Source organism: Emydura macquarii, unplaced genomic scaffold (assembly GCF_026122565.2).
Source record: "Emydura macquarii macquarii isolate MOO-44397 ecotype Brisbane River unplaced genomic scaffold, CSIRO-AGI_Emac_v2 contig_67, whole genome shotgun sequence".
In the NCBI taxonomy this organism is placed as follows: Eukaryota; Metazoa; Chordata; order Testudines; family Chelidae; genus Emydura; species Emydura macquarii.
In genome coordinates this window covers 1,726,733-1,749,488 of record NW_027130204.1, presented here as the reverse complement: position 1 = coordinate 1,749,488, position 22,756 = coordinate 1,726,733, and the positions used below count along the sequence as shown (strand labels likewise).

General features: G+C 46.6%; 1 protein-coding gene across 3 annotated transcripts in view; it reads left to right on the top strand.

Annotated features, from left to right (window-relative positions):
- Positions 1–22,756, top strand: part of HIF1AN (hypoxia inducible factor 1 subunit alpha inhibitor) — a 38,539-nt gene that overhangs the window by 1,206 nt on the left and 14,577 nt on the right. For 2 of the 3 annotated variants that reach the window (XM_067537379.1, XM_067537360.1), the window contains exons 2-7: positions 1,360–1,610; positions 2,919–3,067; positions 5,084–5,229; positions 7,069–7,175; positions 7,643–7,706; positions 8,136–8,246. In XM_067537379.1, the coding sequence (XP_067393480.1) occupies positions 1,360–1,610; positions 2,919–3,067; positions 5,084–5,229; positions 7,069–7,175; positions 7,643–7,706; positions 8,136–8,246 (828 nt within the window). Of the gene's footprint in view, positions 1–1,359; positions 1,611–2,918; positions 3,068–5,083; positions 5,230–7,068; positions 7,176–7,642; positions 7,707–8,135; positions 8,247–9,627; positions 12,028–22,756 lie in introns of those variants that run through there. The other variant, XM_067537371.1, reaches the window with a different exon arrangement.

Here is a 22,756-nt window from a genome sequence, read left to right as displayed (position 1 = left end):
GAGAATTGCACTGGGGGATTGCCTCCAAAAAGAAGCCACTCCAGTCATTGCCGTGTACAAGAGCATATGTGCTGTAAGCAGTGCTTTCATTTCCTGTGTTCCTAGCAACACTGTAGGTTATTAATATTGAAATTAATTAAATTATCATTTACTTCTCACAGTGCCCATTCCCCCTTTTTCACTCACTTTGGATGTTGAAAAATCAATGATGTTTGTTTCACCTTTTGTTTCTAGTGAGCCTTTCTGTCAGTTGCTGCACTGTTTCAGTTGTGAAAGCTTCAGGGAATGTTTGATCTTTGTTCTGGAATGTAAAAAAATCATTAAAACTTTACTTTGTAAAGGAATGTTTTTACGCATTTTGACTTGAATGCCATATTTGTGTATTGTCATCGACTTGGAGACTATACTGTGGGGACCAATCCTGTACCCTCTCTCATGGGTCAAAGTAGATGGGGTTTAGTAAGGCTTTCCATCTTTAATGTCTATGAAATGAGTGAGGTACCTGTGGTTTCATGGAAGCAAACCCCTAAGAAGGGAAGTGGGCATGTTGGTTTCAGACACATGGGGTGGTTCTTCCTCAGGAAGTTATGGGAGTGTGTGTGGAAAGAGATGTGGGAGAGGCTGGGATGTCTTCAAGCAACTGTTTATGGTGTAGGGAAGACAGATGGAATTTCCCTCAAGGGAGGGTTCTGAGTCACCTGTGTCCATCAATGAGATGATCTCTGCTGTCCCTTTGCATGTGTCTCAATCTTTCTATTGGATGATGAGACAGAGACTGATTCCTTTCAGATCTGAGCACTGCTTCTTAACTTATTAAAGGGGATCCTAAGGATCAATACAAATATTTCTACCTACTTTCCCTGGAGCAGAGCACTATGCTTCAGCATAATTCCTAGACCCACCAATCCAGGAATCAAACTTAAGACCACTATATGGCAGGGTGGAGTATTCATATCCTGTCTCATACTCTATGTATTAAGGGGGTGTCTTACATCTAATACTAATTGCTGTCCAAGTCAGGACATTGGACTAGAAATCCACGTGCTATAATCCAATATGGTCATTCCTGTATCATTCCCTGTGATGCTTCTTTGTCTGGTTTATAGAGTTGATTGGTGCCATCTGGCTGGCACTCCTTTTGTGAGCTTGTCATGAGAAAGTGGTGGCTAGTTCCTAATTCTTCTTGCATTTTGAGAGTCTGTTTATTTGGGACACTATTCCTCCTTCCCAGAAGCCTATTGCCTGATTTTCCTCCTCTCCTTTACTACTGCTTCAGAAGGGAACTGTATGGTTGTGGTACTGAGTTACTTATGTCTTAGTTTCTCCAGAAATCCATGAATGCTTTCTTTTCCTGTACAGGAGCCAGTGGTGCTGACAGACACAAACTTGGTGTATCCCGCCCTGAAGTGGGACCTGGACTACCTTCAGGAAAACATTGGCAGTGGGGACTTCTCAGTGTATAGCGCTAGCACATACAAGTTTTTGTACTATGATGAGAAAAAAATGGCCAATTTCAAGAATTTCAAACCCAGGTCGAACAGGGAAGAGATGAAGTTCAATGAGTTTGTGGAGAGACTCCAGGAAATACAGCAGCAAGGAAGCAGTGAGAGGTAGGTGATACTTGGAAAGCTCTCCAGTTGCACAAGTTTAATTGGGTGATGGGTTGAGGTTTAGGCATTGTACATGATTTGAGAGAGCACTGGGACCTGTTTTTTTTCACCTTCACTATGATATCTCCTCCTCAGATTTAGTGTTTGAGGAGGGTGGTGTTCTCAGGTGTCCTAGAGTTGATCATTCACTTGTTAAGTGTTTCAGATACGTCTGTCTACGTTTATTACAGAATTTTTCAGGGTTTGCCTGATTGGACTTTCACTTTATTTGGTGGGAATGCAGTGCTGGTGCAAAATGCTTTCAACAGGCCACTAGGCAGCCATTGGATGTTGGAACTTTTGGATGCTATTAACCATGGCCAAATTTGAACCAGCTGTATGCTGCCCAATGCCTCTATACCATTACCAGTCTCTAGAGCCATTCTATTCCCCCTCTGGTTTTTTCCCATTCAGATGGTGTGTCAGAACCCATCACAGAACTTAAGCAGCCTTTGCTGGTGAATATGGATGTAGGGTGGCTAATGCATGCATTGCTGAGATTGCAGTGACTGAGGCTTTGCTTGGTTGGTCCCCTACAACTAAAGGCACCTTGGTGCCTGGCCAGCTGAGAGATCTGAGATTGATGTGCTATATTCCCTCACAGACATTCTGCCCACAGCAGTTGTTAATCAGAGAGGCCTCTCTTATGGTTAGTGACTTAATTTAAGTGGAATAGTTAATCTGGGGGGTATTGATTAACTTTGCTTGACTTTTTACAATAGTTCATTTGATGATGAATTGGGTTTAAGCTTCACTCCTGCTGCGCTTGCTGGTTGGGATTTCTTCTAGCCATTCCTTTGAGATCTCAGAATTGGTTTTGGGTTACTTCAAAGCCCCACTCATCCCCGAATCCTTACTGAATGGATTCAATATAATTGAGATCGAACAGTAATTTCCTCCTATGGTGGGAAATTCTGCTGCTGACGTTTGAGCCTTTGCTTTTTGGAACTTTTCCTTTCCACAGACACTTACATTTCTTGTGGTTTTCTTTGCCACTGTGGTTGGTGACACTAGAATTTCTGAAAGAACTAGGTCTCCCTCTTTTGCACAGAGAGCTCGATGGGGATGTAATTCTTCAGGCTGTTTCTGAGGTTGATTACTGGTCTTCTCTTCAAATGCTCCACATGCACAAAATCTGTCTTTCTGTTAGTGTGGAGGGTGTGTACGTATATGCAGGAGCAGGGAAAGGCATCTCTCTAAGGGTGGATTAGGAGATGCCTATGTATCCAGATAGATGCTTAACACCCATTTTTCCCCTGGGAAATACAGGTTGTATCTGCAGCAGACCCTGAATGACACAGTTGGAAGGAAGATTGTGGTGGATTTCTTGGGTTTTAACTGGAACTGGATTAACAAGCAGCAGGGGAAGCGTGGCTGGGGGCAACTAACTTCCAATTTACTGCTTATCGGCATGGAAGGTAAGCAACCAACGTTGATTCTGAAGGGGCAGGAGAGTGACTTGGCCAATCCTGGTGTATTTCAACTTTGGGAGGTCACTTTCAGCTGAACTTACCACTTGACTGCAGTGTGTCTCTGAAGCAGCACAGACAACTTTCTGGGGTACATGCAGGTTTTAACTTGCATTACACAGAGACAGGCTCAGGAGGGTATCCTTTGGATTGTGGTTGCTTGAAGATAAATTTCTACGTGTCTAATTACTCCCTGTAGTGTCAGCTCTGTGATACTGCCAGGAGTTGTGGAGTGTATTTTGAACTAACAGTTGATATAGCCACCCATGGAATATATCAGTGTGGGATGAATCTGTATCTTGCTCGGCACTTCAGGCCTTTTGGATTTGGTACTCAGTACAATGTCCTCTAACTTATTTTTATGTCTTTGAGTTACTGCAAACACAGACTTGCAGTATAACTGAGAAGATCAGAGTTTAAAGTCTTGCAATCTAAGCAGGGTTAGGCCTGTTCAATATTTGTATGGGAGACCACCCAGGAAAGCCCAGATGTTGCAGGAGGAGGTGTTGGTAACTTAGTAAGAGACATTCTTTTCTGAATCAGTATTAAACCAGTGCCCCAGTATAGTGTTAATGGGCAATATATTGCAGGGAGGTGCTGTCTCTTGAAGGAGACTTAAATCTGATATTCCAAAATTATATCTGGCACTGGGAACCTTGGAAATAGGTAACTCCTAAAATAGTAGCATCAAGTGGAATCCCAAATACATTTAGAGACTGATATATGGACTCAGGTACTGGAAAATATACACATGACTTCATTTCCCTTATACGGAGCATTTTAGTGAAAGGTTGATATTTCTCTACCCTGACATTTTGAAGATGAACTTTAAAGTTCTGAGACATGCTGGATGGGATGTACTCCAGCTGGCCATCACACTTGTATCTCCCTGGGGTACAATGTTAAAATCCCCAGAAATTGATGGCTTGTTCAAGTTCTGGCTATATTTATCCCTATGCAGTGAACTAAGCTATTCACCCATGTGCAGCGCAGCCTTTTTTAGCTGTGTGTTTCTGTAACCTTTCAAAAATACTGCACATGTGCTTTTCAAAGGGTCATATCCTAGTCAAATGAATTCCAGTTCTCATCAGGACAGTCAGTCACCAAGGGGAGGGATTGGGCCAGTTTGCTGTGGTGAAATGGGATGTGTTTCCGGAGGTTGCCATCTAGTGGTTCAGAATCTACAGTTTCAGTTAATTTTTAAGTCTAGCCACTGTGGTCATTAAGATAACTAGAAGATATAAACCAATGCAGTGATGTCTGGATTTACAGAAGCAATAGTTTAGAATGTTGTGAAGGGTTTGGTTTAAGGGCTTATTAACTCTGAAGCCGCACCAAAAGCGCCTCTTTTAATAACTGTCTCACTGCTGGTCAGAGTATCAGAGAAAGGGGAGGGACAGTCATATATGAAGACCTACTGTGAGAAAATTGTCATTTGGCATCTCCAGGGAGTGGAGAGAAATTTGTGAGCAAAGCTTGCAAGTGTACCACTACATTTTTTTTCAAAGTAAGCCCCTCAAGTCCTTTTTAAAGAGGGGTGTTTCTAGGCTGTATTTTCATCTTACTTCCCCCAGACATCAAGGTTTTTAAGTTGTTGGTTTTTTTTAAAACAAGTTCTTTCCCATTCTTGCAATCGAATAGCTGAACAGGGTTTTCATAAAACTTCCCATAAATGTTACTTTCCACCTTCAGGCTGAGACCAAGTTGGAAAAACTCATCTTGAAAAGTGAGAGTTGGGCGCAACTGAGAAGGGGGGTTAAAATGGAAACTGTTCTGTAACCTTAACTCTAGCAATTGCTAGCCCTGGTGTCATGCCTGGTTTGTAAAGTGATTTAGGATCCTTTGCTTCATATAATTCTATATACATGTAAGGCTGTTTGTTTATTGCCCCAGCAAAGCCTAACCTGTTCCTTTGCCCTAGCCTTAAAAGTATATGTGAGTGTATCAGCCTCTTTCTTTGTGCAGGCAATGTGACTCCAGCTCATTATGATGAGCAGCAGAACTTCTTCGCTCAGATTAAGGGCTACAAGCGGTGTATCCTGTTCCCTCCAGATCAGTTTGAGTGCCTCTATCCTTACCCTGTGCACCATCCCTGTGACAGGCAGAGCCAGGTGAGAATAAGGTCTATGGTAAATTGGATCTATTCCCTGCTACACACCAAAAGAAAAGCATATGCATGAAAAACACTCGATGCATGGGGGATATGCCAGGATTAGTACAGTGTATCAATGCCTACCCTGGTGCTGAGCCATTATAGCACCCACACTGGCTACTATCTTTGGTATCAATGTGGTGTTGGAAAATGGAACTCTCCTGTGCATTGAAGTTATGAATTAGATTTCTTTAGTGTCACTGTGAGGGCAATACATTTTAGTGGTTAGAGCAGACAGAGCTCTAGCCCTGCCACTGACTCTCAATAGGACATGTCAGTCTCAGTGCCTCAGTTTTCCCGTCTATCTATCTACTACACTGGTGTTTTGAAGCTGAATGTTGGCAGGTAGCTTGTGCAGCTGTAGAAATGCAAAGTGTTTTTTCACTGTGCTTTGGGTGTTTGAGTGGTTGTAGCACAGTACGACTCCCTGCCTTGATGCCTCCTGCTGGTTATCTGGGGAATCAGCCCTCAGCCAGGCAGATGCCTCTCTCTGCGGTGTCTCGTGCTCAGTCCTGTCGCCGATCGACCCTCCTTCTCATGACTCTGCCCTCCGCTCGAATCACAGTCCGTGCTCTCCACCTTCCTGGGGATTCTGCAGTCCGTTCTAAGCCACTTCCCATGGTGGCCACTGCAGTTCTGCCACCAGTCTCTGGCAGTCGGGGATGGGGGAGGGACCCGGGCCTGCCTACTACTCTGGGTCCTGGCCCAGCGACGCTATGCGTGGCAGCCTTTCATTGTGTCTCCCCCAGCTCCACCATTGATTTCCCTGGGCCACTTCCCTGCAGCCCCAGGATCTTCCCAGCCCTGGTTTCAGGGCATTCAGTTCTGCTGAGTCCCAGCAGCCAGTCATGGCTCTGTCCAGGGTGCTGACCATCCTTCCCCTTTGAGCTCCTGGGAGACACTGTCCTTACTCTGCTCTGTTGTTTCTGATTTACTGGCCTCCTGGGCCCTGATTGGCTGCCACACAGATCCTTCCAATTGGCTCCCTTTCCAAGGGCCCTCTTAACCCTTTCCTGGCCCAGTGAGGGGCAGGTGCCCCATCACAGTGGGGCATTTGTTAGCCACAAAACGTACCTCTTTTGGAATGGTACCAGTCTTATTTTGTTTGCTTTGGACCAAAGAAGTTTTTTTTTTTTTTTTTTTTTTTAAATACTAAGCATTTTCTGCTCAGGGGAAATAGCAGGGACATTGCTTTCTCACTTGTACCTTTTCCTCCTCTCCTCTTTTTCTTAATGATTTAACAAGACTCAGCTTCCAAGAGAGCTGCTCAATGCAGCTGAGTTTTGGGCTGTGCTGTAAGAGTTGAAAGTGGGTGTGGAAATATGCACTGCACCTGGGACTGGTACACTGTGTAGAAGGGGTGGGGAACCTTTTTTATGTCAAGGGCCTGATGGTGGCCCTGGCGGCGGGGGAGAATTCGGTGGCGGCGCGGTTTCACGGCAGCGGCAGGGTTCCGTGGGGGGCGGGGGGCAGTGCCCTCCGCCGAAGTCCCCCCGCTGCCGAAAAGGGACAAACGGCGGCAGGGGTTTCGGCAGCGGGCACTGCCCCCTCCCTCCCCCCCCCCCCCCGCGCCGCCAGGTCCAGAACAAATCATTTCGCGGGCCTGATATGGCCCGCTACGGGCTGGACCAAATCATTTCGGCCCGCGGGCCGGACGTTCCCCACCCCTGCTGTATAGGAATGTAACTGCTGCACAGGATGGCTCTGCAATAGAGGCTGCTGTCTGAGCAGAGTACATGTCTGAATTTCCTGCCTCTGGCTGATCAGTGCTGCATCCTTCTCTGTTTTGATTTGCTAGGTGGACTTTGACAATCCTGACTATGAGAAGTTTCCCAATTTCCAGAACGTGGTTGGCTATGAGACAGTGGTAGGCCCGGGTGATGTGCTCTACATCCCTATGTACTGGTAAGGAGGATGCAATGAACTGGGAGAAGGAGGGAAGGAGTGTAGTCAGCTGGCACAGATTTAGACAGAAAGGGTGGTCTTTTGGTTGAAGCACTACTCTGGGATTCAGGAGAGCTCAGCTCTATTTCTGACCAAGCTGCAGATTTGTAGAGAGATCTTGGACAAGTCTTAACAACTCTGTGCCTCAATTCCCCATCTGTGAAATGAAAGTAATATCTGCTACCTCTGAATGCTGAGGATAAATCTGTTAATGTGCGTGAGGCGTTCGGATACTACAGTGATGTGTGCCATAGCAATACACGTTTAAATAACTAAGAGGCGTTATGCAAGGGATTATGGGAGTTTTGTTGGTCATTGAGCGACATGCCAGGATTCCTCTCCTGCACTCTGGGCTGAATCCAACACTTCTGTCTGTGTATCTCATTCTTTTGGTAGTAGCTCTCCCATTTTGTATGGTTTGCATGCAGGTGGCATCACATTGAGTCTCTGCTGAATGGCGGAACCACCATCACTGTGAACTTCTGGTACAAGGTAAGCACATGTCCACCTGCACTCCTGTGGCAGCTCATTTTTCAGTGGAATTCCCAAAGCCTCTGTGGTGCCCAGGCATAAAGACAGGATGTCAGACTTTGCCAGGCATGGTCCAGAACTCCACTGCGTGAATCATTGAAATGTCAGGCTGGAGGGGACCTCAAGGGGTCATCTAGTTCACGCCCCCTGTGCTGAGGCAGGATTAAGTATGCCTAGACCAACCCTGATGTGTTCATCTAACCTGTTCTTAATTTTGTATATAAGGATTGGTCACTACCAAAAAGCTGATTTCTTCCCTTGGCGGCATGGGGGCATTGGAATTGAATAGCCAGGGTGCTTACGTGTGAGTGGTGCTGTCCGCTAAGATTGGGGTAAGACCGAGGCATTTCAGTAAGGACACAATGAGGTGTTTTTTCTCTTTACTTTCAGGGTGCACCCACCCCAAAGAGAATTGAGTATCCCTTAAAAGCTCATCAGAAAGTGGCGATAATGAGGAACATTGAGAAGATGCTGGGAGAGGCCCTGGGAAACCCGCAAGAGGTAAAATAAAAACTAGAGATGCTGCCACCGCCTTTGAAATGGCCAAGTGTGGACTGCAGAACTCTGGATCCCAGCAAACCATCTGAGACTGCATGGGGATGGGCGACACAGCACTAGTGGCAATTCTTCATCCTCTACAATCATGGTGCTTTGGGGCTACAAAAGGCCTCAAATTACAGTGCTTAGGATGGTTGGTATAACCTGTGGCATAGTGCAAAAAGTGGAAAATAGTTTCTGCTGTCCACGATGTGCTATATTTGGTTGTAGACACTGGCAGAAAAGCATGCTGGTCAGAGGGACTAGTGACAACATTAAGGTGTGATATTTCGGGAGCCGTGAGAGTGATAAATAAATGTTCCATAATAGGTTTTTCAATGGGATACACAATTTTTATCTAGCCCTCCTGGGTTGAGAGAGATTTGACCTCAGAACCGCCTTATTCAGAATAAGTCTGCTTATTCTTCCCCCCCCCCAACATGAGTTCTGATATGATTTATACCAGCTGGTCTCTCATGACCCAGTGGATTAAAGTGGGAATCAGAATCTGGTTTTGAGTGTTCCTATCTCTTTGCTGGAGGTTGAAATACTGAGTGCTGAATAGACCTGTTCTGATGGCCAGTAAACCCTTCCAAGCACTGGTCCTGGACCCCTGATTAGTGCACGAACACTTGAGTCTCTGTATAATATCAACAAATGTTCTGTGTCAGATTTGTGTGCTATCTGGATGATCCAAAGGAAAATGCTTTTCATTACTTAAGCATGATGAGAGGGTCCTTCTCTGACTCTTCACAGGCAGGAATAGGAGTAGCCTCCACTGCAGGCCAAATCTTAGGATTGAGGGACAAGTACTGTCTTCCCTTTTTATAGTGCTTGTCATTTTAAGTGACCCTAGAGTACTGTACTGATGGTACAGAGGAAATGCCCTTTCTCCATTCCAAAATAGAGCAGCTTTGTTCTGTGTGGCACGAGATTAGAACAGGAAGTGAAGAAAACTGTATCCTGCTGAAACTTCAGATGGAATTTTCTTTTGTAGATAGTAGTCATTACTGGCCAGAACACAGCTAACTCTTGTGGAAGATGCTAGGGGATCTTTAATAACGATAAGCAATGAAGATTTGTTTTACATCTCTTTTGAAAGATGGCATCATACCAGGAGACTGGTTCAGCACTAACTGGGCAGAATGGGCTATTCGTCCTGGATAACCAGCTCCGCTTCTTCCTGACCTATGTTCCTCTGAGATCTCCTTCTCTGGCCTGGCTTGGCCCAGCTTAGCTTGTGGGAACTGATGAGATAACAGCCTGAGGTAGTAAGGCTGCAGGCTGTGCAGCCCTCATTGTCATGCAGTTGCCAGGGCTAACAATCTGTTTTTGCCTTGAACAGGTGGGTCCCCTGTTGAACATGATGATTAAGGGTCGGTATGACTAGTCCCTTGCCACCTGGGTGACTGACGGTGGAGCTGCTTCGTTCATGAGTAATGGAAGATACTGAGCGCTAGTATTGCACGCAGCACTTAAGACTGATGGGCTGCTGGCCCATCCCTGTCCCGCTCCACAACAATTAAGGGGACTACTGGAACTGCAAAACCATTAGCCCGCCTCCTTCCCTCACTGTCATTCAACTGAATCTCCCAAGAAAGAATCTGCACTTAGTGAGCAAGAATCCTGCTTCCAAGAAGTGTGTGTTTCCCCTGTCTGCCCAGACGAGGAGTGTGGTGTCTGGCACGCAAATGCTTTCCTTCTAGTTTTTAATTTAAAGTGTTGAAAAAAACAGTTTGAAAGGGAGCTAGGAGTGGTGGTGTTTCCTCAGGCCCAGTGGCTGGGTTTCTGTGATGGTGCTGGCAGTGGACGTCGTGCCCCTGAAACCTGGGACAGTCTGTCTGGATGAAGCCTTAGGTTCCATGATTCTGTTGTGCTGGCTGGGTCCTGGCGCCTTCGGACAGCGGGAACGAGCAAGTGATGACTTGTGTGAGGAGAAACTGGACAGATGGTTTGCAACCCCCCAAGAAGCTGTGCTCAGGTTATTGGGAGCTTGGTACCAAGTACGGTGATCACGTTGAATCCATATAGTGTGTGCACACAATGCCACCCTTTTTTTGAGTCCTGCCTGTCACGGGGCACGTCCTCTCTCCTGTTCCCAACAGAGCTCTTTGAGCTCTCTCTTCTCTAAAGCTGCAGTATGGTTAGAAGTGGATGTAGCATGGTGTGGGTGATACAGAGATACTAGGGCACTCACCAAGTCTCTCATGATGAAACCACATGAAAATTGATCTGGGGCCCTGAACTGAGACTGATGAATGCCCAGTTAAAATCAGACACTCACAGCTTCCCTTTACTCCACCAGGGGGTGCCGCCTTCCTGGACAAACACAGAAAGTGCCCTTTACTGATGAACTCTGTGTGTTATGTTGTAAGGCTCCCATTCTGCCAGTGTAATCCATGCTGTTGTGTTGCTCCCCTCCTTGTACAGTCACATGGGAGAGACGGGGAGATTTTCTGTTTCATACCTATGTTTATTTTGTTTGAATCCTTTGTGTTCTCAGATTTGACACAGTAGTTTTCAGAATGAAAGGAGAAGGTACAGGAGCAGCAGAACTTCCTTTTAGAGTCCTGGTGCTCACCTTGAAAACCTGGCTTGCCTTCCTAGTCCTTTCCCTGCAGAGGCTTCCAAACTCACATGGAGCCTTGCCTTAGTGGAAGGGAAACTTGTATAGTGAACATGGTTGTAACTGATCATAGAGATTAGAGAAGCTGACTTGGGTTCCACCTAGTTCATCTGCCTGACCAGTGAAGGTTGTTCCTTTCACTGTTTCCTAGTGTTTTGTCTCCTTTACTATTTAGGGCCGATTGTGATATGTGGGTTTCTGTGAAGTGTGTAGCCCAGGGAGGAGATGTTGCTGGGGAAACAGCATTATATCCATGGCTTGCCACGTCCCATCTTGTGCTGGGATGACTCTTGTACCATTTACTGTGAACTTCTCTTATTCAGGAACAGAAGAAAGACTCGGCAAAACTGAGTTGTCAGACAGCATCTGGATGGCGTTTCAGTGTCTGTCTGATGACCATTGCTGTTTGTGGGTGTGATATCAAGAGAGGTGCTATAGGACAAAGCAGGAGTCTTGTTACCAAACACCCCTGTGTCCCTGATTTAGTACGTAACCAAGGTCACAAGAGGGCAGCAGGAGACAAACTTCCTTTTCAGAGCACTGTCTAGATTGGAAAGAAGGTCACTCAGCTGGATGCATGTCAATGCTCAGCCTTGGGGAGGGAGGAAGGAAGGACCCTCTTCTGCCACTGGCTGGAAGTGAAGCCTTCCCAAGAGTTGCTGGTGTGAAGTCTCTCTGCCCTGGGTTGGAAGACGCTCAGCTGGAATTCCACCTGTGTGCCACTGTTGGGCACAACAGTCTCAGCCAGTGTGATGAGCGGCTCGTTGGTCACCACCAGCTCCTGAAGCCCAGGCTGGGAGTTCCAGGGGGCTCATGAAGGGAGAGGATGGTACATATGGAATCTTGGGATCCTTTTTTCTTTATTTGCCAAAGGTCTAACTTTGAAGTGTCAGAACAGTTTTTTTGCTGCACTTGACTGGCATGAAAGCTCAGTTTACAATGCACTGATGGACTCTTTTTTATTCCCCACTTTCACCTTGTGCTTTCAGTGCCCCTGCCATGGTCTCGGGAAGTTGTGTGTGTGTATGTGTGTGTGTGAGAGTGAGTGAGTGAGAGAGAGAAACACATGGTACCTTCTGAAGTATAGTTCTTAAATACAACCAATGTTGAACAACAGAATTGTGTGGCTTTTATTCTCTGAGTGCTGCTCCCTGAAGGAGAACATCCCAAGGGAGGCGTCTAATCTGGACTCCTGTGGGAAGCAGCATGGAGTCCCCTTTGATTTACGGCCTTCAATATGGACTCTTGTCCTTTGGCAAGAAGAATGAGAACTTTTCGCAAAGACCATCCAGTCACTGTCAGGTAGTCATGACTCAGTGCCTGCATGCACTGCAGATGGAGCCTCCGCGTAGAGATGAAAAGCTGCATGGCCCATTATCAGTTCCCTGAGCCATCCCAATTGCGCATTCATCCAGTTCTTCAGTTTATTTGGTAAGCAACAGATCTGCACCTGGAGGTCCAGGGCAGGATTTGTCTGGGGGAGCTTGCCTGCACATGCTTCAGGTGTGTCTCAACACCTATGGATGTTGCCATGTGTCTTATACTTCCAGGAAATTAGTGCATACAGGCCAAGTAGTTCATTATGAACTGTCGTGTTAGTCACCCTTCTGCAAAACATTAGTGGGTGGGAATTGATTTAGATAACTCTTGTGGAGGTGTAGTGATCTGGGGACCAGCTGGCTGGGCAAGATCGGGCTTTGTCATCAAGGAGTCTTTGGGGACTTCCCTAACTCGATATGCCGATTGTATGTTTGTGTTTAACCTGTAAAACGAAACTGCCAAATGGGGACAGTGAGTGTGTGGTTGCTCTCATGTCTCCTAGCATCTCTGAATGAGAGGAAACTGGGCAAATATGTGGTGGTGGGAGTGGAGGGAGGTTTTTGGGGAAAGGGGTAGTAGGGTGAGGTGTGATTGGCAGCTGGGTGGACAGAGGTACTGGCAGTGGGTTACTCAGGGTCTGAGAAGCTTCAACATGGTGCAGTCAGGTTATGGGTATGTGTGTGAGTGCCTGGCTTGATCCTCTCCTAGTGTCTGTGTGTGAGTGCCTGCAGCACCCCTGTCTAGTGCCTGTGCCATTTGCATGCCTTTTATGTGAGTAACTGACCTTGAGGACAGGCCACAGCTCAGAAATGTCTAGTCACTTGCCCTTCCATGGCCACTTGCATCCCTTGAACACAAAGCACCTTACAAACAAGAAACTCAGCAGACGTAGGAAAGAGGAATTAGTCCATTTTTTCCAGATGGGGAAACTGAGGCCCAGAGGTGAAGTGAATGTGTCAGAACTCTGAGAAAAACACCCCAGATCTGACTCGTGTGTTTAATTTACATCCTCTTTGGGTCTTTCTCTGGTTTGCTCTTTCTCTTCTCTAGCTCCTGTTTCCATTTCTTTGTCTTCATGCCCTCTTCTCCCTTCCACCCTCCTCCCAAACACCCCCCCCCCCCCATTCTTTTGAAGGCAAATTCTCCTAGGGAGGAAGAAGGCCTCTTAGCCATGGGATTCCAGGCTGCATTTGTTTTCATGGCCGATGAGTGACCTGTAGAAAAAGTGGCAGGTTGCTGCTGGATTCATACAGGTGAACTGCCCTGTGGCTGGCTGCATTAAAGGGCATCGCGGGAGCAGGATGGTTAGTCAGTCGGCTTTCAAGACATGGTATGCAGTCCAGGATCGCAGCTTTCCCAGCTCCCTTGGCTGCAGTCTTCTGTTTCAAAGATGTGTGTTGCCCTGAGCCATTTATTAAGCCTCACAACCATCATGTGAGGTAGGAAACACTGTTTTTTCCCTCCTTCCACAGGGCTTTCTTTAAGTCTTCATCTTGTATTCCTCCATCTCTGCTCCCCACTCTGCCTCCTCTCATCTCCTTTTTGTAAGGAGGTGCCTGGTGCATTTCGATAGCTATCAGAGCTCACTTCCCTCCAGTTGGAGAGCTTGGCTTTTACTACCATGTGTCTTGGGAGGTTTGAGGTCAGCGGGAAATTTCCCTCTGAGGGGGCGAGAGGTCACCACCTCCATCGTGCATTGTTCTGTCCTGCTGCTGCATGGGATGGGTACTGAGATGAGCGAGCCGAGGAAGAAGAAGGCGAAGCTCTCCCGGCAGTGAACTCATGCAAAGTAAGTTCTAATTACTGCCTTGCAAGTCAAATATTTGTTGCGAGCGGAGGATTAATTGGCGGGGGAGGGACGGAAGTGGAGGCTCTTGGAGTGTAAGTGGAACAGATGCCCGGACGCCTTGGGGAAACGCAGCTTTCCTCTACAAATCAGAGCTTTAAATTACAAGGCTTTTACCAACGAGAACAGTTGTGGGAAGTCGTCTGCTCTCATTTGCGTAATGGCTTCTGTCACTGGTGATTAGACACAGGATGAAGGAAAAGAAATTTGACAATTAGGAATGAGCGATCATTAATCAGAATCTTTGTTAGGAGAATGTGAGAAGGGAGGAAAAATATCCCGCGAACAATGGAAGCAGCCAACTTGGCTATCACAGTGCCACATATTCCACAGCAAAGCAGCCTTGAGGCATGCAATGGGGAGTGCTAGTGTTGTTCTAGAGCACCTTCATTGCCCAGGTGAGGCGTACATTGAGTGGCTGTGAAGGGGCGCACAGGCTTACTTCTGCTTGCCCAAAAAAACTTTCAGGGAATAGCTGCTTCATGAAATCTTTCCCTTTGGTCAGTGTTTCCCAGCCAACTTCTCTGTAAGGAAGAGATCATGTCACTGATCCATCTTCCTGCCCCATTTCAGCCCCCTGGGCTCAGTTCTTAGGACCTTGCTGCCAAGCTCCAGCAATAGGTGTGTGGATAGCTTAGCCTTGCAGAGATCACTCACTGAGCAGTGGTTTGCCAGGCGGACAAGGGCCAGGGGGGTCTTGACTGACAGACGTAAGATGAGGATGGGCAAAGTGTGTGCTGCTCAGACTCCCCTCTTGATGATGTTGCAACATACGAGAGCAAGGAGGCGGTTGATGGATGCATGACAGGCAAATAAAGAGGAATGGTACATCCTGAGACTGTAGCCTGTCTCTGTCATTCACTAGCCCAGGACATCATGTCAGTGGCTAATTTGACCAGTGCTCGCTAAACTGCCCACCTATCTGCATCTCTTGCAGCCGTCTCTCTGGATGCTGCCCCTTTTCGTTCATGGAATGCCTGTGCTGCGCTCTCCTTCAGATCTCTCCGTGGAACCCACTTTAAAGCCAAGAGGAAATTAACCAGCAACTAATGGGTAGGTGAAGTAGCAGTCAGGGATAGCCAATAGGTGCAAATGTTTAAAAACCTATTATACCCTCTTGTATCTCGGGATTGTCTTCCTCCTCTTTGTATGCTATGTGTCTTGGATTGTAATTTCTGCTGTGTCTTGTCTGTATGGACAAGTGCCTCACATGGCGCGTGTGCTACCAGAGGATGAGTACTGTCTGCAGTTGTGGATGCTGAAAAATAAAAGCTCTCAAAGCTCAGGCTTCAGCGTGTCAGCTGCTTGCCACAGGGCTCAGGAAGAAATTCTGTCCACCCCTATAGCAGTACACAGGTGGCTGTGAGCATCAGGGATGGTGAGCTCTCTTTCTTCTGAAGCACTGGATATTGTTTATTGGCAGAAGCAGGGTCCCAGACTGATGTGGTAGACCAGTTCTGTGATCTCATGTTCCCAGGAGCAGCCACGGTTGATAAAAACCAATAGCTTAAACTTGTCCACACTCTGGTGTATAGGATCACCTTCGAGCTGTAGTGTTCTTAAGATACCAGGAACCATAGGTCCATAATAAAGTTAAAGGGACATCATCAGCTAGCAATCTAGCCAGTTTCAAAAAATGAGTTTCAGGTTTTCCATCTGCCTGCGAGTTCCCTGGCCAATTTTTGTGACTTTTACAGTCAGATCTTCCAGTTCTTAAAACTTTTCTCTCCCTGTTGCTGTGGAACAGACACTTGCAAACTTGAGAAATGGTAACATTTACTATGTATCTAGTACTGTTAAATACTTAAGGAAAAAACTGATTTTTTCCCTTTGCGCACTCAGTTCTAACAAGCCTAGATATTACATGCACCATCAGTAGATAAACAAACTTCAGACACAGATATAGTAATAAATATTGGATATTATGGTGTCAGCCAAGATCCCAGGAGGCATTGTGGCCCCATTTTGCTGAGTGCTGTACAAACACTAGACACAATCCTTGCCCTGAAGGGCCTTGAGGGTGTTGCTTTAAATCTAAAAGGATCCTTTGAAAGGCACGTTTTTCTAATCCTACACAGTGCTAAAAGTACAGTGCTTATGGCAGAAGATGTAGCCCATCTAAGCTAGTTTAATCTCACACAACCTCCCCCACCTTTAACCACCCCACTCTTCTGCCTCCAACGTGCTGCAGTGACCTAGGGTGCACCTTTTCTCAGCAAGACCACTCTGAGCATCTCTAGATGAATAACCACCTGGAGAAAGAGCATCCAAGTGAGCTATGAGAGACCTGGATCCAGTTTTCAGCTCTGCCCCAGACTTCCTGTGGGACCTTGGGCTAGTCACTGTGCCTCAGTTTCCCTTCTGTAGAATGGGGATCACAGAGTTTTCTCCTGTGCTTTTTCTTATCTGTTCAGGGGAGGGAGGGAGGGAGAAAGAGAGAGAGAGTGTGAGTGTGTACACACATACAGCACCTCACACAATGAGGCCCCAATTTTGCTTGGGGCTTCTGGGTGCTACTGTGAGAGAAATAATGGCTGTGACTGTTAGCGTTCCCTGGACTTGCCCAAGGCTACAGTCCCTCCCATCTGCTCCTCAGTTATCCCCATGGGAAAGAGCGGCAATGGTGCCTCTAGTTTTCATAAGGACATCAGAGTGGCCAGACTGGGTCAGACCAATGGTCCATCTATCCCAGGATCCTGTCTTCTCTCAGTGGCCACTGCCAGCTGCTTCAAAGGGAATGAACAGAGCAGGGCAATTAAGTGATTCAGCCCGTCGTCCAGTCCCAGCATCTGGCAGTCAGAGGCCTGGGACACCCAGAGCACGGGGCTTCAGCTCTGACCATCCTGGCTAATCCTCCTGGAACTTGTCTAGTTCTTTTTTTGATCCCTGCTATGGTCTTGGCCTTCACAACAACCTGAGGGTGAAACAAAATGCAAACTAGCCTTTTTTATGCACTAAAGTTAGCACTGTTCTGAGGCGCCTCTGCCCTTCCCTTCTGCCTAGTCCTGGCTGCGTGTGACAACTCCTTCCTCTTACAGAGGAACCATCAGCAGAGGCTCTACAAGTGCCTGTTAGCCATTTATTAAGCCTCATAAGCCTCCTGTGAGGTAGGTAAGTAGAACAGTGATTGCCTCTTGCCACAGGGAACTCAAGCAACTTGCCCAAGGCATCACAGCAACTCATTAGCAGAGCAGGGGCTAGAATACACGCCTGAGGTAGGGTGACCAGATAGCAAGTGTGAAATATTAGGACACTTTTTGGGGGCCAGTGGTGGGATGGTTGCCTATATAAGACAAAGCTCCCAATATTGGGACATCTGGTCACCCGAGAAGAGGTCTCCCAGCCCTGTGGTTCCTGGCCTTGTCCATACCATGCCCCCATGGTACAATAGAGAAGTATTAGGGACCCCTCCCGTTTAGCCATAAAGAAAAGGGAAAGTGGTCATGCCCTCCTATACCTGCTTATAAGCCCCAGGTTGAAGAGCATTCATCATAAATGATCATTGATCAAGTCGATCTGAATGTACTAAAAACTGGTCTTACTGATGCCGCACTGCAGGACTGAGGTGCAGGTCTTAATAAAAAGAGAGAAAAATGACAGTTCTGAGACCCAGTCATCCTCTGTTTCATAAACTTACTTCCACCACTTTGGTGCAATGAAGTGGGGGGACACAGCAGGTTTGAGGTAGAAATCTGGATCTCCAATTGGAACAGCTTGCCAAGGGTTGCGAGGGATTCTCCTTACCTGGAAATATTTTAATCAAGATTGGATGGGGTTTTTCCCTAAAGGAGAGGTGCTAGTTCAGACAGAAATTAAGTCAGGGACGACCTAGGGCCTGTGGCATGCAGGAGGTCAGTCTAGACGACGACAATGGAAATGCTAGAAGAGAAGGAAGAACTCAGAATTACTTTCTATTAGCCATCTTTCAGCTTTTCCTTTGGTTCTGGGCATCCTCTGACCTTAGGCATGTTGGCTAAGTAATGGAAAGGTTCCACAGTTTCTCTGAGAGGCTTTTTAGCTTTGTGTGGGGTTCTAGTTCTTTAATTAAATCAAACCAGATTTCTGCCGAGACTGCAAGAAACACCAATAGCTTGTAATCTGTGAAACCACCTGCAGTTGCTTTTGTAAATATAATTTCTTTACAGAGAGTCCCTTGTTGTGGAAAGCATGTGTCATGTTTTGATTGAAGTTCTCTGCCTGTTCACTGGAAACTTACATTTGTATCTAGCTTCAAATTAGTGACAAACTTCAGAGATGTGGGAACTTTAAGGACCACTCTGATCATCTTCTGACCTCCTGCATCCTATAGACCATAGAATATTACCCAGGGGTTCCTGCAGCCAGCCCATATCTTGAGGTTGAGCTAGACAGCGTGTTTCAGAAAAAGATCCCATCTTGATTTAAAGCCTTCAAGTGAGGGAGAATCTACCTTGTCCCTAAATGAGTCATTCTGGTGGTTAATTACCCTTGCAGTAAGAAAGTTCACCTTATTTGAAGTCTGAAACTTATTTCTAGTCTCCCTGAGTGTTCCGAGTGTCAGTGGGAAACTGGGCCATCAATCCTCTTTCAAATTGATTCAACCAATTACAGGCTCCCTCCCTCTCCTCTTCTAAGCCATGTGATCTCAGGGAAGGAAGAAACTGTCCCCCAGAAATTCAGTCAGCAGGAGCAGAGAAGAGTGGGTGCAAAGTGCAGGGGCTGCTGATGTCATCGGGGGTGAACTAGTTTTTCTGTCGACATTCTTCCCCCTCTCCTGATTGGCTGAGTATTAGCTTCAATGCCTTCCTTCAGTCTCTTCACTCCTTCTACCCTCCATGCTTCCCTCCCTCCCTCCCCTTTCACCCTATAGTACCCTCCCTTTCTTGGTGTCTGTTTTAGCTAACTTCCACCCAACAAAACCCTGTCTGTCCGTCCCCATTTAAAAAAGAGCTGCCAAAAAATCATGGCACTAAAATGACACTTGCAAACCACCCCACTGATCACTCTAATCACACATTACATCCCTTACCCCACCTTTTCTCCGATCTGTTTAGATTGTAAACTCTTCAGGGCAGGGGCTGTCTCTTATTTTGTGTCTGTATATCACCTAGCACAATGGAGTCCTGGTCTCGGCTGTGGTCCTTCGGCACTGTTGTCTTTCAGATAATAAATAATGAAGTTGGTAGCGGCTGTGAAACGTTCTTGATATCGTGTTTTGACTGTTAGGTTTACATCTTTCTCAGCTGGGTTTAAATAGTGTACTGAGCTTAGATGTCAGCCTGGTAAGATATCTGCACCTGAGAAGTGAAAATAGGACAAGTTTGCTCAGACAGTGAAAATAAGAAGTTGAAAGGATGGCTAAAACTTCTTTGCCATGTACATTTTTTTTCTGTATTCTCTGATGGGTATCTGCAGCAGCTTGGATAGAGTATTGTATATATTGTATTGCTCTTCCACTTCAACGAGCAAAGTTTCATTCAGTGGCTCAATTGATCTTGAAGAAGCTGAAGACACCGATTTTCTGCTCACTTTGAGGTAAGCAGGACTCCTCTGTCTGGCTACTTAACAACTCTTGACAATGTTTACGCCTTACTTCAGAAGAATTATCTGTTTCCTTTATCACATACCTTCACTTGCTCATTTCTACCACTTCCTTCAACTCTAGGCTGCAGATAAATTCATGCACGGATGTCTGGTAATCACTAAGTCCTAATTACCCTTTTGCACTATCCATCAGCAGATTTCACACTTACTGTGGATTTAGAATGAGAGAGAACTATTTACAAAACTCCAAAGCAGTAAGAACTGCCCCCCCACCCCCAGTTTTGGTAGCGATATAAACAGGAAAGGGTCAAAATCTGAGGAAATGATGAAAAAACTCAACATTTTTCACTGAAATTATGAAATCCAAACCAATGTTGACTAGCTTAAATATAAACCCTTCTGCTTCAGGGCAGAAGCCAACTGGGGGGTCAGGAGGAAACCTTTCTTGGAGGGAGGCTATTCCTATAACAATCTACTGCAGAGTTTCTTGTACTGTCCTCTGAAGCATCTGGTTGGTAGCTATTGTCAGGCACAAAAGGAATTATTTTGGGGTAGTTCTCTGACCTGTGTTATAAAGGAGGTCAGGTTAGATGATCACAATGGTCCCTTCTGGCCTTTGAATCTCTGATGGTTCTGGACTAGATGGACCAAAGGCCTGATCCAATCTGGCAGCTCCTGTGTTCCTAAAATGCTAAAGACTCAAGCTGGCTGATTACGCTCTTTTAGCATGAGTAGCACAGGAAGCATTGACACAGCTACACCCTACTGAAGACTCCTAGGAGATACTCCCTCGCAGTTCCAACTATCACAAAGATCTCCGGTAAAATCAGTGCCCAGTATCTGGAAGCAATTGCATCGTTCCTCATGCTGGCACAGAACCTCCAAGCCCAACAGCACCAGAATCTAAACTCTGTTTTAGAGAGGACTCCCTGGCAGTGGTGCTTCATCACTGAGCCTGATTCTAGGCAGGGTTTGCATAGGAGTCATAGCCCTAGTCTTCTGGATTTTGGTTCTTGGTTGGCTGGCTTTTGAGCAGCTTGGTTTAACAACAAGCAGCCTTTAAAATGAGGGCACGAGTGCTGAGCAACCAAACTGAGTTATGGAGCTGCTGTAACGAGTTCTCAATCAAGTGACTAGCTCTCTTCTCGAATCCCAGTGTTGGCTGCTCCCCCAGCAGCTTCAGAGCAAGTCTTTTTGGCTTGAAACTTCTTGGGTATCAAGAAATGTTTGTGTGTAGAAAGCTGGAGGTTAATCGGATGAGCCATTCTGGAGTGTTCAGAAAATAGGAAAAAAATGGTGTTGTTTTTTTTTTGGGGGGGGGGGGGGGGGGTTCTTTCAAAGTCTCTTCTGACTTTTTGGGTAGCATCTTGTCTATAGAACAGTTTGGTCTGGAGCCATCACAGTGGTTGGATTCATTTGCCTGAGTGAGGGCTAGAGTTTGTTTTAGTCTTGAAAGGTTGAATGGTTTAATGGGAGATATTTGTGTAATGACCATTATCTTGTTTAATGGGATTGAACCGGCAACCTCCAGGGCTAAAAGCATCAGTCTGTATACCTTGAGCCCAAGTGCCCAACCAGCATAGGACACATCTGTAATGGGGTAGATCTCAGCCCTTTCCTGAGTTTTGGTTGTATTCCACAAAGGAACTCAAGATGAAACAGAAAATCAACCTCAAACCTACTCCCCGAGCTTGGCTGATCTCAGAGTTCCTCCTTAAGGCCTGCTCAGTCCACATCCTAGTTCCTCTCTCAAGAGCTGCTTTCACCTCCCTTATATTCCAGTGGAGCAGTGAGCCACTTGCAACAGTGAGTTAGCAAAACACACGTAACACTTTCCAGCAGGATTGTCAATTGCTCATGGTGAGAATGTTGGGAACCTGTTCCAGGGGGTGGAGCTGGGAGGCCTGGAATTTGTCAGCCTCTGCTTGTGAAGCTATGCTTGTAGGCCAGCATTCATGGGGCTGTTCCTGTGGCTCTGGCACTGTCATAGACATGACTCCCCCATGGGCTTGTCCCTCCCCAAGCAGCATTCACAGGCCTTGGGGGGGCCTGCATTCAGGTGGTGCCGGGTGCAGAACTGGTGCTCCAAGGCCTGTGCTTGTGGTGGTACCATTGGCTGGATCTTGTAGATCTGATTCTGGTGTCTCAGGGTCCCACTTCCTGCCCCATTCATCTGATGGCTTTTCTCTCCTCCCCCATCTCTCTGGGCATGTGACTGAACCCCTCGAGTTGCTTGTTCCCATCTCCTCTCCAAGCATGAAGGTAATATTGTATTTATTTAAATCTCCTGCTCTTCCTGTGTATTTATAGATCTCCCCCGTCCCATCTGTCTTTCTCTCCTTCCCATTCACTTTCCCTCCCCCCACCCCCCCATACTCTGTAAGCTATTAATCATTTTGACAGGCTCAGTGATGGCCTTTATTTCCTTGAGGCAGCCAAGAAATGTCTGTGAGCACCTTTCTGACACCCTCATGTTCTCTCGCCAATCAGCCCAGCCGGTTCTGCCAGAGTGACACCGCTGCAAACTGGGGACCCTTGTCACTGCCAGCTGGGAAATGGGCAGCGGGACGCCAGCCAGTCCGGGCGCCATGTGGGCTACTGTTAGCCGTGATGGATCTGTCGTTTCCCTGCAACTTGAACGTGTCATTTCTTGCATCTTGGCTTTGCTTGCAAAGTTGGATGGGAAAAAATCAGGGAAAGATAACTGCATCCAACCAAGTGGCTGGAGGGAAGAGATGTGGGAGGGGAGGAGTGACAAGGGGAATGGAGGGAGCGGGCTGGAAGCAAAGGGAAAGGATAGATGGTCATAACTGTCCCTTCTGACTGTAAAATCTATTAATCTTTTATGGCTTCCCTTCTGGCCCCCCAGCACTGTGAAATCTCACCTGATCTAGCTATAGAATATCTAACCTGATCTGTCTATGGAATATTGAGTGCATCTGGCTGGAGGTCAGATCTGGGAAGAGATTGTCCCTGAACCTCTAGCCCCAGAATTCCTTTGTCCTGTACAGGAAGGAGGCGACTTCTGGGTGTCTATTTCATTTTCCATGGAAAAACTGCATCATATCCTGGATGTGCTACATGCTTCCACAGCCCAGTAGAGGCTTTGGGGGAGAGAGTGATAGCTATTGCCCTTCAGAGTCTGAGCCAGCATAGGGC